Source organism: Vanacampus margaritifer, chromosome 6 (assembly GCF_051991255.1).
Source record: "Vanacampus margaritifer isolate UIUO_Vmar chromosome 6, RoL_Vmar_1.0, whole genome shotgun sequence".
NCBI lineage: Eukaryota > Metazoa > Chordata > Actinopteri > Syngnathiformes > Syngnathidae > Vanacampus > Vanacampus margaritifer.
The window spans coordinates 8,271,030-8,284,918 of NC_135437.1; the positions used below are offsets into that span (position 1 = coordinate 8,271,030).

At 40.2% G+C, this 13,889-nt stretch overlaps 2 protein-coding genes across 2 annotated transcripts; both read right to left on the minus strand.

The window, feature by feature from the left end:
* Positions 1–160: 160 nt before the first annotated feature.
* On the minus strand, positions 161–6,751 carry uevld (UEV and lactate/malate dehyrogenase domains). Its single transcript, XM_077569023.1, has 12 exons — positions 6,465–6,751; positions 5,603–5,687; positions 5,450–5,515; positions 5,208–5,371; positions 5,000–5,138; positions 4,829–4,923; positions 2,376–2,481; positions 1,919–2,089; positions 1,662–1,826; positions 1,440–1,524; positions 1,246–1,369; positions 161–1,104 (listed from the first exon to the last, which is right to left on the minus strand). Exons 1-12 carry the CDS (start codon positions 6,504–6,506, stop codon positions 940–942), a joined length of 1,407 nt encoding a protein of 468 aa, XP_077425149.1. The 5' UTR covers positions 6,507–6,751; the 3' UTR covers positions 161–939.
* Positions 6,752–7,046: 295 nt separating this feature from the next.
* spty2d1 (SPT2 chromatin protein domain containing 1) lies at positions 7,047–12,668 on the minus strand. Its single transcript, XM_077569022.1, has 6 exons — positions 12,135–12,668; positions 10,946–11,060; positions 9,242–10,876; positions 7,799–7,955; positions 7,638–7,715; positions 7,047–7,545 (listed from the first exon to the last, which is right to left on the minus strand). The coding sequence occupies exons 1-6, from the start codon at positions 12,195–12,197 to the stop codon at positions 7,458–7,460; spliced, it is 2,136 nt and encodes a 711-aa protein (XP_077425148.1). The 5' UTR covers positions 12,198–12,668; the 3' UTR covers positions 7,047–7,457.
* Positions 12,669–13,889: the final 1,221 nt, after the last annotated feature.

Genomic DNA, 13,889 nt, shown 5'->3' on the forward strand with positions numbered 1-13,889 from the left:
TAATCAATTTATCTCTATCAGGATGAACCTATAAATGGTTGCATTACAATCCATTGTGGTGGCGAATTGACAGCAGACGAAATGTAGGTTACATGTCTACGTCTCACAAAATATCTTATCTATATTGATCAATGTACAACGAAAATCACAGTACCATTGCTCCAAATGAAATGAAAACTATTTTTTATTAATTTTCTTTTTGGCTCAGCTTGTTGAGATTTGTAGGGAGCTGGAGCTTAGCCCAGCGTGAAAGGCACATAAATAAGCCTGTGAACTGAAGATCATCAATCAAACAGAGGCGCAAACTTTACATTTACTGGGTGGGAATTCGGGATGTACAGTATGCTTTTTGTTGGATAGCAATACATTTCATAAAAAAAGAAATTGCACATTTTCTTCCTTCTTAGACACCTGGTTAATTATTTGGTTTATTGCACTCCCACAGGCATATAAATGTTAGTGTCCTTGTGTTCCAGCTATCTCAAATTCTTACTTATTACAAAAACAAAACACAAGTACCCTGTTTGCACTTCACCCAATGACTTGTACCCCAAAAAGTAACACTGGTTGGGGGAAAAAAAAAATCACATCAAACATACAAACCCTTCAAAATGTTCTTAAGCAGAAATGCAGCTTCCCAAAAGTATAGAAATTTTTTGCATTCAATGTGTATATATATTCATAACTTAGTGTAAGATGTAACAAACTATAATTTCTTTGACAATATATCTCCATGTGTTTATAGTATAAATATAGAATTTGTAAAAATATGTGATTTATTTCCCACTCATAGTCAATATACAAGATCAAGACAAATGACAAACAGGACGGTTAAAGACAGCTTGTCCACACATTCAAACTTGTCAAGCCTGTTAACCATCACACGTAACGGGTGTCAGTAACATGGCGTCAGTCCATCTGTGGCGGAATCCCCATTCTTCATATCCTCAGCTGACTCATGATGTTAGTGAGCGAGCTGATGCTCTCCTTCAGTTTGGAGTCTTCCTCCTTCCCCAGTGACACACCAGCCAGACGCATGGAACCGCTTGAGCCCAGGAGGCACGGCAAGCTGAAGAACACCTCCGCGCCTACGCCGCCCCAGCCCTAAACAAACAGCACAGATCAATCAGCCATTAAACACCAACTTCTTAAGGTTATGTTTACCCAAAAAAGGTATTTAAAGGGTTCAGAGAACTTGATGATAAAACAGAGTTCCCAATATATGTTTCTCTGATGACGTGTCACCTGGGCAAGTGTGGTGATGGAGTGGACTTTATTCCTATCTGTCAGGATGCTGTTTGTGATGTCAGCAACAGATAAACCAACAGACCATGAGCGCTGACCTCGATTCTTCATGATATCAAACGCTCTGGAGGGACACGGCAACTATTCAACTCCATATTCCAAAGTTCTTTGGTGAATCCTGTGCTGGACTTTACCTGCTGAGGATTGGTTTGGTGGCGCTCGATCCTGAGACTTCCAGCGGCTTTTGGGAGCCCGGCTCATTGTTACTCATCACAGGCACTGTTGTGTGACAAGGTGCTGACAAGTTAGTATCAATAGGAAGCAGTACAAAACTAACTGGTGAAGCCAATACAAGTGAAAAAAATAAAAAATAAAATCAGACCATGGAAACGGTCCACAGAATGTTTGACATTCACCTTTGTTGTCCGAATGCTCGCCAATGACCCAAGCCTGTTTGTGCGTGTTTAAGGAAATATCCAGAATGTGACCGAGACGCTCCGAGTCCAGATTGCAGCCCGCCCCGATGACATGTGTTGGAGGCAGGCCGCTCTGTCTCCATGCAACGTGCGTCATCACGTCCACTGGAGACGAGGCACAAACGCAATAATAGTCACTTGGAAAATAATTTGCTTACGTCCCAATACTTTTGTCCACAAAAGCCTTGATTTAATACCTGGCTGGGAAGCGATGATCATGACAACGCCAGGACTGAGACGCGCCAACGTTGGAATGATCCCTCTGAACAAGTCGACGTTGGTCTGGACCACGCTTACGTACGACTGGTCGCCGCTCCACGCGTTGGCGGTCACCACAATGACATTGGAGCCCTTGGAGGCATTCAAATCTGACAAGAGTGGAGTGGAAATGTCAAAAGTGTCTGCTGTGTTGTCGACGGAAAGCACCGAGCAGATGAGGAATGTGGGGAATTCCTCGCCTGCAAAATTCCACCACGTAATTGAATCAAATGTTTTGGTGCAGGATGTTTAAAACAGAAACAATGGGCCAGGTTGTTTATGGATGAGGTAAAAAGAAATATTATTTGAATGAATTACAGGACTCTTGGCCATATTTTGCCTACCAGGTTGAGTGTGTACGTTTTGTGTGGCTGCATTAAGAACGACTATAAATACCTTTGGACACTTCCACCTTTGGCAGCCTGAATATCTCCAGATCTGTGCTGCCCCCTTTAGTGGAACTCTCAGCAACGTCAATGAAGACAAGCTTATCGACTTGACACTGAGGGAGAACAAAAGAAAAGGTAAATTTTCTATACAAGGCTGAGAATCAATTCAAATGACAGACAGACAATGATGACTCTCATAACATCCTCGTTATCACTTTGCGATTATGACTATATTGTATATGAACAACAAACCTCAGAACCGCTGACAAAAAAATCAAAGGTATGGGGTATATGCCACGGAGGAGGCGGGACTTCCGACTTCCTGGTTTTCACACATCAGCTTTGTTTCCGTTTCCTGTTTGCAACGTGTGGGCCGCGTCCCAGTTCTTTCGCTTCCGCCTTTGTGCCCCTCAGTTGCGCGTTCCCGTCGACGGGTGCGAGGGTGTAGTGTGTCTGACTCAGTTGTCTGAAGCATTTAAAGAGTTAGGGGGCACAGGGGTGGGGTGCGAATGTTGGAACGCGGCCATCAGTGGCCGGAAACGACGCTGATGTGTGAAACCCGGAAGTTGGAAGTCCGTGGCATCTACCCCATTGCATAATCATCCGCACACTTTCAAGTACAGTAAGTGCAGTGCAAAGTACGGCTAAGTTTTCTAAGTTAGATGAATTGCAACGCTAGCATCTAAAGCAGGCGTGTCAAGCATAAGGCCCGCGGGCCGGATCAGGCCCGCAAATCAATTTTGTAAAGCTAAAAAAACATTTGTAATCTCGGACCAATTAATCAGCTGGTCACAAAAACATATAAATTTGTAATTTCACAAGCAGTCCTCAGATGAGCAATGCAACTTGTACATTGAATTGTCCTGGATGTCATTATTTTACACACAATCTGAAATTACAGTTTGTTAAAAAAAAATAATTTTAATCATAGACCGACATAAACGTGTTAAATAAGACACAAATTAAATTACTGGTAACATAAACACATATGACAAGGATTAACATCCTTATAACTTCATTAACCGCGCCACACAATGAATTCTGGGAACAATATTTATGCAGAACAGGTAGATTTAACACGTCTGGAACTCATACAGTTACATGTTGCCATGTTACATTTGCATCCGTCTTGTTTTTTTGAAACTATATGATTACAGTTGAGCTCCATAATTTAGGGCTGACCCACAAATAGCGAAAATCTGCATATTATTGACGGCAATTGTTTTTAAGTTATATACCATTATTACCGATCTGGCCCACTTGGTAATATAGTTTCCTCCATGCGGCCCCTGAGCTAATATGAGTTTGACACTCCTGATCTAAAGTAAAGCTAGGATGGTGTGGCTTTCAATCCCAAATTGAAGTGGATTTGTTTCCACACAGAATATTTTCTGTTATCTGGGAGTTACAGTCAAATTGGCTTGATAGATGGATACAATTTGTCGCCTAGGAGCGACGTCACTTCAAGGCGAAAATCATAAAAAAAAAATCATAAAATCAACCCAATTTCTAATGTATGAAAGTGAATGAAAATGTTTATTTGGTTTGTTGGCAAATTAAAAATTCAACATGGTTAAAAAAAAAAAACTTAAAACAAATTCCATACATATATTAAATTAATTGACAAAGATATTTATTTTTCTCAATTTGTGGCGAGTTTTCATCATTTTTTCATCAAATGTTTTCAGTTTTTTTTAAAAAAGCATTTTCATTTTTATTCCATTAGTAAAAATATGTTTCCAATTTTAGTTGTATTCATTTCATTAACTATAATAACCTTGGTCCAATTTTAGGTGATCCTGCATCCTATAACGCCACTTTGGCCTGTAGTAGGCGTTGGTCTGTGCTTCCAAACGTGCAGCCAACAACACTTTTACATCTCAGTAATACTGATAAGCATCTGTTAGTTTTCTACTCTACTTATCCTCACTATGGTCTCGGGTGAGCTGGATGACGTCCCAGCGGATTTGAGACGGGCTTCCTCCTGGACCGCTTGTGAGCCAATCGCTGTCTGAGAATCGCCATAGTGTTATTACTGTTAAGTCTCCGGTCAGATTGATCCATTGTAAAGTTTGTAAATTTTTAAAGTAGTAATTATATTGGCTTAAGTACATGTTTACTGTTTCTGACTTATTATATATTTTTTTAAATAACGGGTCAAATTGACCCACGAATATGAGAGCCGTTCTATAGGAAACAATGTTACAAGTGGGTGAAATAAATCCCTGGGCATAAATGGGTACCAATTACTTTTTTGTTGGGTACTGCAGCATTACAAAGCTCTTGAGTCCATGCCTGTCTCTTCTTATGTAGCAGGACAAATAGACCAATTTTGAAGTAGCACGTGTAGTGACACAATAAAAAAAACAACTAATTATTCATGAACTATTGAGTTTCTGAAAGTCTTTCACTGTTCAAGGAATAAATCTTATGCACAATACTTTATTACAAGTTGCAAACCTTTGCCAAAATGCTCATCACTGCAGCCATTCCTAAATCCCCTCCTCCAATAACAGAGACTTTGTGGGCCGGGTGATCGTGGTGTCTGACGCTACCTGCAATTGAAAAAGGTAAAGGCTGTTAAATGGCAAAGGCTGAGCACAAGCAGAGCACTTGAAAATACGTACGTACTCTCATTGATCCGGAGATTGTTGACAAATGCCAGGAGCTCCTGTGGATCTTTCTGTCCTTGGGTGTTAGCGGACAGGGGAGGATCCTCTTGAAACTTGGAAATCATCTCCTCCAGAAGATACACCACTGACGACTTGGGCTGCAACACGGGGAACGACTCATGAGAGCAAGCGACACTGAACATTTACAAACGAGATGAACAACATACGTGATCCCAGTTGTGCAACACGGGAAGGTAAATGCGTCCTCGGGCGTCCACGTGTTTGCCCTCCCTGATTATCATGTCTGGTGTGGGCTTTAAGAGGCAAATGGGAGGGGTGACTGGAAAGGAGTCCATCAGCCACAACTGAATGGGGAAGTTGTAGGAGCGTCCTTTGAGAGTAAAAGACATCAGAGTCCTTCATCACATGGCATTGTTGTCAACCAAATGCTACCATATAAAAGTCTTACCTTCATACTTGACTGGAAGGTTGCCATTCAATTTCAGGAGCTCTTTCTGGGAGCCATCGTTGAATGCTACAATTTGTGACAGAAGTTAGTGAGACAATGTGGTTGTTGTATGTGTGTGGGCGAGAGGGAATTGTGCAGATACACAAAACTCACTATATTTGCCTACAGAAGGGATCATCCCAGGGAAGGTGTTCTCAATTTTGTCCAACTCCTCAATAGCAACATCATGGAACTTGTACTGAAATGAAACAGATATGCAGTTGGACAGCTGATCCATTCAATTTAGATATGACATACAGATTAATCACGTTTTGTTGAAATTATTCATTACTCCTATTGTCTCTTATCAAATGAAATCTTGTTTATTCTAGTGTTTGTGTGGGTTTCCTCCAGCATGGCTCAGGCGGGGCAGCATGGCGTAATGGATAGGGTGGTCGTCTCCCACACCGAACTTGTAGGTTCTATTCCATTTACAGTCAAAACACATTCGATTAGCTGAAGATTCGAAATTTGTGCGAATTTAAAGTGTGAAATTGATGAAAGGCAAGTACTGTACACCAAAAAAAGAAAAAGTCTGGTCATGGAAAAGGCTTAACCTCACTTTAGGCTATATAGCCACGTGATGTTTCTTGGTCTAAAAAAAATAGTTCAATAAATCGCTCTACTTGTATGTTAAATTAGTTTAGTTTTATTTCTGATGTAATGCAGTACAAGTGCTCTATTGACATTTACCAATTACAAGACTTCACCATTGAAATAAAAGTTAGACGAATCACTTTTATTTAACATATATCATTAAAAATACATAATCTAATAAACACATTTAGTGTTCAAAATGATTCAACGCTTCCGTGTTAATTTAGGAACGACTGAGTCACGGAGCTGGTCGAGCGAGTTGACAGCTGACAGTGACCAGCTTGTGTTAGCACGCTGTGCTAGCCGGCCGAGTCATTTACGTTCTTCCTCACTGTTTTAATATCAAAGTCTCATATTTTTTATTGTAACATTAACTTACCTTGGATATGACCCGCTGTATTTTCTCCGAGCGAAGGTCCATCTATGGAAAGCTAATTTGACGGCGCTCACTCTCGGTTCGTTCTTCCAGACAAACTGCACAAACTTCCGCAAACTTTCCCAAGTAACTAAGGTACAAACAGGCCCCGCCTCTCGCTTTTCCTAATCAAGTACGGTGGCCCGAGAGGAACAAAAATACTTTGTCTATTGATAAATACGGTGTGTTTTAGTAAGAAAGATAATGTAATTGTAATTTCTACTCTGAATTTGTGTTCAAATGTCCTCCACACGGCTCCGTGTATATTCCGCTCTGTGTCTTCGGAATGTTCTCTCGCTAAACCCCCTTCTGCTCTGTCCCCATTTTCTAAACTCGTTTTGATAAACTCATTTTATCTGTGGCTTTTGACTCAGTATGATATTCGGCATGGTGGTTATTTTGAAAGTGCTATATAAATACAGTTGAGTTGAGATATTCAAATCAAAACCCTGAACCTTGAAAATGGCTGGGGGGAATGCATGCTTATCACTACACTACATTATTGCACAGCAAATTCCATAAAGACACAACCCTACGAGACAGACATTTGTTTCAAAGTATTTTACAAAGAAGCACAAATTACACGATTTGTGTAATTATAATCCAAATTCATGTGAAACATTATACACCTGTTCAGAAAATTAGATTATCTTCTTGATTGAAAGGAAATAAATAACGGGGAGAAAGAAGGGAAAATGTCACTTGCATCTAACAGCAGAAATATATGTGCATATTTTGCTCGTAAAGGTTATTTCTTCAATCGACTTCAAACAAAATCATGTATCCTCCAAGGTCCTTTCTGTTTCAATGTCATGTATCACTTCTTTCAATGTTTGTGAAAACATGGGGCGAAAAGTGAAAACAACCAAACAAGGGTCCCATAAAATTCATGTATGTGCCACTGTGCTTTACATGAAATCACATTGTCCTGTTGCTGGCCATTTCAAGTGTTTCATTTCATTTTTTCCTCTTGGCATTCATCCTTTTCATCTCCTCTTGCTCTTTTTTCTCCTCCTCCAAATCTTCCTGCACAGCCATTTTCAGACTAACATAGGCAAGGGAAGAAAAAACATTAGCAAGCTCAAAAGACACAAAATATCTGGAAATTGTGAAATCAAGGTAATCATTTATATTTACCTCCTTGCTTCTTCTTTCTGCATATCTCGCCAGCTGCTCTCCATGAATTTGAGAGCATAATCACTTTCGTCTTTGTATCTGTGTAGGTTGGTTAGAATAAAAAAAAAACAATCATTCACTGACTTGATAGTAAAAGGTAGAAGTATATTAGCAACCCTTACTTGTTTCGGTCATATCCAAAAATTTCCTTGATGTGTTTGGAAACCTCCGCCTGCTCGTCATCTCCATCATCAATAAAGTCATCCATTTCAGAGTCATATTCGTCTTCCTCTTCATATTTTCTCTTGTATGCTATAGTAATGGGTGGTAGTGTTGTACCTAGATAACAGTAAAAAACAGTATTTACTGATGTAACTAGAAATGCATCTTACTGTGCATCCAATTGATTATACACATAGAACATAGAAGGGCTAGATTTTTTTTTAGTTCATTTAAATGTCTTCAAAGCATGCCCTCACACATAGAGGTGCAACAATTAATTGAATAATCAACAATTGATTATCAAATTATTTGACAATTATTTTGATAACTGATTAATCATTTAGAGACCATCTTTAGTTTAAAATTGTCCAAATCCTCGGAATTTCAACTTCTCAACAGTAATTTCTGATTTCTGTATTTTTTCATGAAAGCAGGCTGATTATCTTTGTTACACATTATATATATATATATATATATATATATATATATATATATATATTCCTAATATTTCAGTGGAAGTTGAAAGTACAGTGTACTTCAAGGGATAGCTTTAGAAAATTATTCCTGCTCTGTAGCCTCATATAAACTCTGCTCTTCTAGTGTGAGGACAAAAAAGGTCAATTTGCTCCAGCATCCTAGTGTTTGTGTCTCTGATACTGCAGGATTACGAAACGTATCTTTACTGAACACCAGTTGGGTCAAAGGGACCCAACGGTCGATTCATATTCATATTTGTATATTTGCAAGCACTTAAGAAGAATGGTCGGGCATTTCTTTGCAGCCGCCAGCCTAGTTGCTTTCAAACGGTTTTCTTGGTAAGAGTTTTCATTCAACTGTAGCTATCATTTTCTCAAAGTGCTTGTCCTCTCTCTTGCCTATTTTCATTTTTCCTGTTACAGATAGCGATTGCAGAGTGCCCTGCTGCTAAAAAAAAATCTACAAAAAATAAAAGCCAACCCCTAAAAGGAATTCGTCATTGCGTATAAGATGACAAAAGACGAGGCAAAGCAACTAAAAACAAGAGGGCCATGAAGGCATCTCTCATATACATACATAAAAGATTGTATTCAATAGCTAAATTATTCAACATAAACCACCTTTTCTCAAGTGTATAATGATCACCATTTTGAGTCTGAGTCCAAAAGAGCACCCATGGAATGGCGCCACTCTACCAGCCCAAAGACAACGAATTGCAAAAGTCAGCATTCAGCTGGACGAGTCATGGTGACTGTTTCGGGACGTTGATGGCGCAATACTGCTTCACTCGACACCAACTCACTTTGTTTATCCTTTTTACAAGTTTTCAAACTACAAACTGTAAAGAGTGTGTAAGAGAGTAACCGTGTGTAAGAGAGCAATATGTAATGTAACTGTACTGTACTGCACTGTGTATTATATTTTACCTGGTGGTCTATTCAGAGGTCTGGTTGGCCCTCCTGGTCTGGGGGTCATGCCAGGTCTTTGTGGCATCCCTGGTCGAGGAGGAAGTCCAGGTCTGGCTCCGTTGAAGTTTTTTGATGAGATGGTCTCGGACACCACGGTGCACTTGGGTCTCCCAGGTCCGGAACCAAAGCTGCCTAAGGGTTGCCTGTTGGGCGGGGGTCCTCCGCCAGGACCTTGACCCGGTCCGATCCCTGGTCCTCCGCCAGGACCTCGACCCGGTCCCATCCCTGGTCCTCCGCCACGACCTCGACCCGGTCCCACCCCTGGTCCTCCGCCAGGACCTCGACCCGGTCCCACTCCTGGTCCTCCGCCAGGACCTCGACCCGGTCCGATCCCTGGTCCGCCGCCAGGACCTCGACCCGGTCCGATCCCTGGCCGTCCGCTTGAGGATTGACCCTGTCCCAAACCTGGTTGCCGGCCCCCTCTCCCCGCAGGTTGACCCTGTAAGCCACTAGCACTAGCCTTTGGCTGCGCTGTTACCCCTGGTCTTGCCTGTGGTCGGTTCCCTTCTTTCGGACAGCCACTTGATGAAGGTCTGACCATGGAATTAGAACTTGATTTCACTGCAGGATTGCTTCCAAACCTTGGTGGTTCTCCCTTTCCTAAAACTGGACGCTCCTGTTTTGCTGAGCTACCCTGAGTAGGTCTGTTTTTTTGTGGGTTGCTATTTGAAGACTTGAGTTCTCTGACAGGCGTACCCTGAGGCTTGGACTGAGGCATGCCTGAAGATCTTCCTTGAACAGATAAAGTGCTATCTTTTTTTAATCGAAGGTCACTTGAAATGGCGTATGCATGACTAGATGAAGGCTTTGGGACTTGCTTGGCTGAAACTTGAGAAGTGGCGGCGGCTTTTGAAGAAACGGGGATGTTGGGTCTTTCTCTCTCACCAGTGGTGACCTTGCCAGGTGTTGCTCCAGACTTTTTCATTACCCCATTGGACTGATTTGGCCTTTCTGATAAACTCTTTTGTGGTTTACAATTCTTTGGCTCTTTCTCAGACATGTTTTTTCTTACAGTACTAGAACTAGACAGAGGCTTGTGTTCCCTCTCTGTCTTCAAGTCTTTGTTGCGGTTCTTCGCTTTGCGTTCCATCTCTAACTCCTTTAACTCTTCAGCTGTGTGGAGCCTTTCCTCCTTCACTACCTTTGCTTTGAGCTCGACCGGTTCGTGCTGCTTCTTCTCAGCCAATTTGAGCAAGTCTGCAAAGTTCATGCAAGGAGGAGGCTTAGGAACACCGCTAGGTTTTTTAGGGGAGGCTCTGGAGCTACCACTGCTTGCACCAAAACTTGAGTTCTTGCCGTGTCTTAGAGGCTCTGGATCTTGATCGGGCTCAGAATCTGTCTGCTCATACTCATAATTGTCTTCATCATCCTCTGGGTCAACTGAGTAATTTCTAAATTTTTCTCCATTCTCTCTTTTTTCCATCTCCATTTCCTGCTTTGACCTCCTCTTCTTTGGAACGTCCACCACAGGGATGCCATTGTAACCTCTGAAATTGTCTTTCGTTCTAGAAGCCATAGCTCTTGCTTTACGGTCAGACTTCAGCTCAACCCTTTTTGCCAGAAGATCCTCCTTCTGCTTCTTCATTTCACTTTCTGAAACCAAATATAAATATAATTGTAGAAGCATTTCATTATGCATGCAAAACAATATGTATTTGTTACCTTTCAGTCTGGCCATATTGTGTCGCTTATTCAGGAGAGCCTGCACAGCAGCAGGATTGACCCCTTTTGACTTGGGGTCCTTCTTAGGGGGGGCAGCTTGTAAACTGTATCTTTTCTGTAGAAAAGAAGATAACAAAAAACATGTCAAGAGATTTTTCTGCATTCAACATTTGACATGAAAAGACAAAGCAGGCTTTCATCACTGAGATAGTTGAAGTCAAGTGAAAGTCAGCAATGTGAATTACTACATCACTAATGGTGCCACTACATTCTCATCCTATAAAGTTCAGTCCAAATTTAAATTGTTTCTTTTTTCTTGTTTCGTTTTGTTTTGTGCATCTGAAACAGCTTAACTTGTAATAATTTTAAGAGCCGTTATTACTCCCAAAATCAACATACAGACATCTCACAGAGGGTCCAACAGTTTTTCATTGCAGATTTATGCTTGCCCTCAAACGCTACTATTACAACTACAAAAGCCTATAAATGTCATTATATGATGCCTCCTGCATTCAGTTATTATCAAGTTGAATGAATCTTAACCAACAAATTGATGGATAACATCAGAAGTAAACAGGGCCACAGTGGTGGTGACAAGCACATTTTCAAATGGCTACAGTGGGACTTTACAGTAGCCTACAAACGCTGCACATGACTAACGTAATTTGGAATACAGCCAACATTGTTGTGGAAAATATGCCCTCAAATTCTCGTAAAACAGGTAATGTTTAAAAATAAGATGTACGATGAGCATTGGTGATGCTGTGTTTATTTTTGTTAAATAATGATTTATTGTCGGTAACGTAAGCATAGACTCCCTAGGGTCTGTTTATATATACACATATATATTTCAATAAATAATAGCGTAAATGTTACTTCGTTAAGTCAGTTCATGAGTGACATCATGGAACAGTTTATGTACTTATCGTAGTTAGTCAACTTTGTTCAGTTTCACTAGTATTACAACAAATTCGTATTAATTTGCACAGGTAACCACGGCAATCTAATGCTATTTTAATCCGCATTTAGAGCCACCATAAACATGCTATGAGAGATGACTGTTAGCCGCATGTTTGTTAAATGCATCATTCGGATATGCCAGCTTGGCATTTGTGTGCCCACGCGATCGGACACTAACCCCAACTTTTATTCGAAATTAAAAGACAATATATGTGATCATTTTACTTACCTGTACACTGCCGACGCCCTGGTTTTGAGTAGCGATTGACAGCACGTTGTCAAAATCCATCATTTTAGCAGCATATAGCGTCAGCTGTCCTTTTTGAGGAGCAAAACTCCGGACGAAGTTGTTTTTTCTGCCAACAGCTCACACAGCTGTAACGCTGAATTTGGCGTTTTGTAAACGCCACGTATGTCTTATTAGCAAAAATGAGTCAACTGTGTGGCGATTGTGTGGTAAACAGTAAGGTGTAAAACTACTTTGCGACCCTAGCCTAGACTAGCACTAAGTAGCAAAGGTAGCTAACACCACGTCAGGGCTAACCAAATAGCCAAGGATGTGAAATCCAATACGTTAGACTGCTAGAGACACTTCAGTCATATTCAGTCATTCTGACATAAAACAATTAACTCAACCACAATACGAGACTGGTGTTTAGTCGATGCTAGCAACGAGAAACACCGAAATGTCAAAAGGACTCGGAGGCAGTTTTGCGGAAATTAGATGGTTCAGTGTTACGTACTTCCGGCCCCAGAGTTGATCTTGAATTAAAAACGTTGTATTTTCCTTACATAGTTGTAGCGGGATGTAATATTTACATTGAAGTTCATTTTTTGGCATATAGTGGCACCAACCCAGTGTCAACAAACAGAACTACATTTTAAAACGATTAGTTGAATAGTTCAGCGCGATTTAAAAAAACAAACAAAAAAAAACCCAGCACTTCCGCCTACAGCACTGACATGGCTGCACCATGTGAGGGCGCTGTCATTAAGCACACGTCATACGTAGTACCTGTACAGCACTTGGAATTCTCCAGAACTGCACTTTTACCTCACTATATCGATTCGACTCATTACAGGTACAAAGTACAAGAAATTGATCCTAAAATTCTTCACAAAATACATCATTTGAAGTTTTCGACCTCCCAATTTTTGGAGGTTCTACTTTTTGTATTAGTTTGAAGGCGTCTTCTGCATAAAACAACAATTCACTTTGTTGAATTACTCACTTTATAAATCCATAGCATTGATTAGAAATATAAATAATATTACGTGTAAATATTGTTTTTTGAAACTTCCTACTATTAATTTATCCATTTATTGTTTACTATGACTGTCTGGCAACCGGTCCTCTGTGTACCCCGGCACAGAAAATGAATGAATGGATTTATTTAAATTAATTTTCCTATAATTTATTTGAGTTGTATTTGTGGCAGCTCTCTTGCAATGTGTTAAATTACTTTAAAGCATTGTTCTTTTTTTAATTGCTCTATTACGGTAAACATTGTTTGGTTGAGCTGAGTGACGTTACAGTGCTGTATAGAAAATTAATGGCTGAATGGCTGTTGTTGATAGAGCAGTGACAAGAGCCCTCTAGTGGACTTATTATGTCAATCGCATTAAAACAACGTTACACTGTACAGTTGAAAATATCAATTTTTTATTTGATATTATTATTATATTATAGTGTGTACAATTTGATGAGCTTCACATTTACAAACTAAATTGTATTTTTCAAATATTAGACAAGCTAGCAGACTTCAATAAAACGGAAGTATCATATGCAACAAATAATGCTGAATGTGACATTAATGACATACAGTAACTAACAATTGTTATGTGTATCAGCAGATAAATGGAAAATTGTGCTGTGCCAAGGTATGAGTGTGTGTTATAAGAACCCCGATTGGTCCTATTTAGTTGACACGTCTGGGGAATAAACATTTTTTTTTTTTTTTTTTTTAACTGACAAAAATTAAAC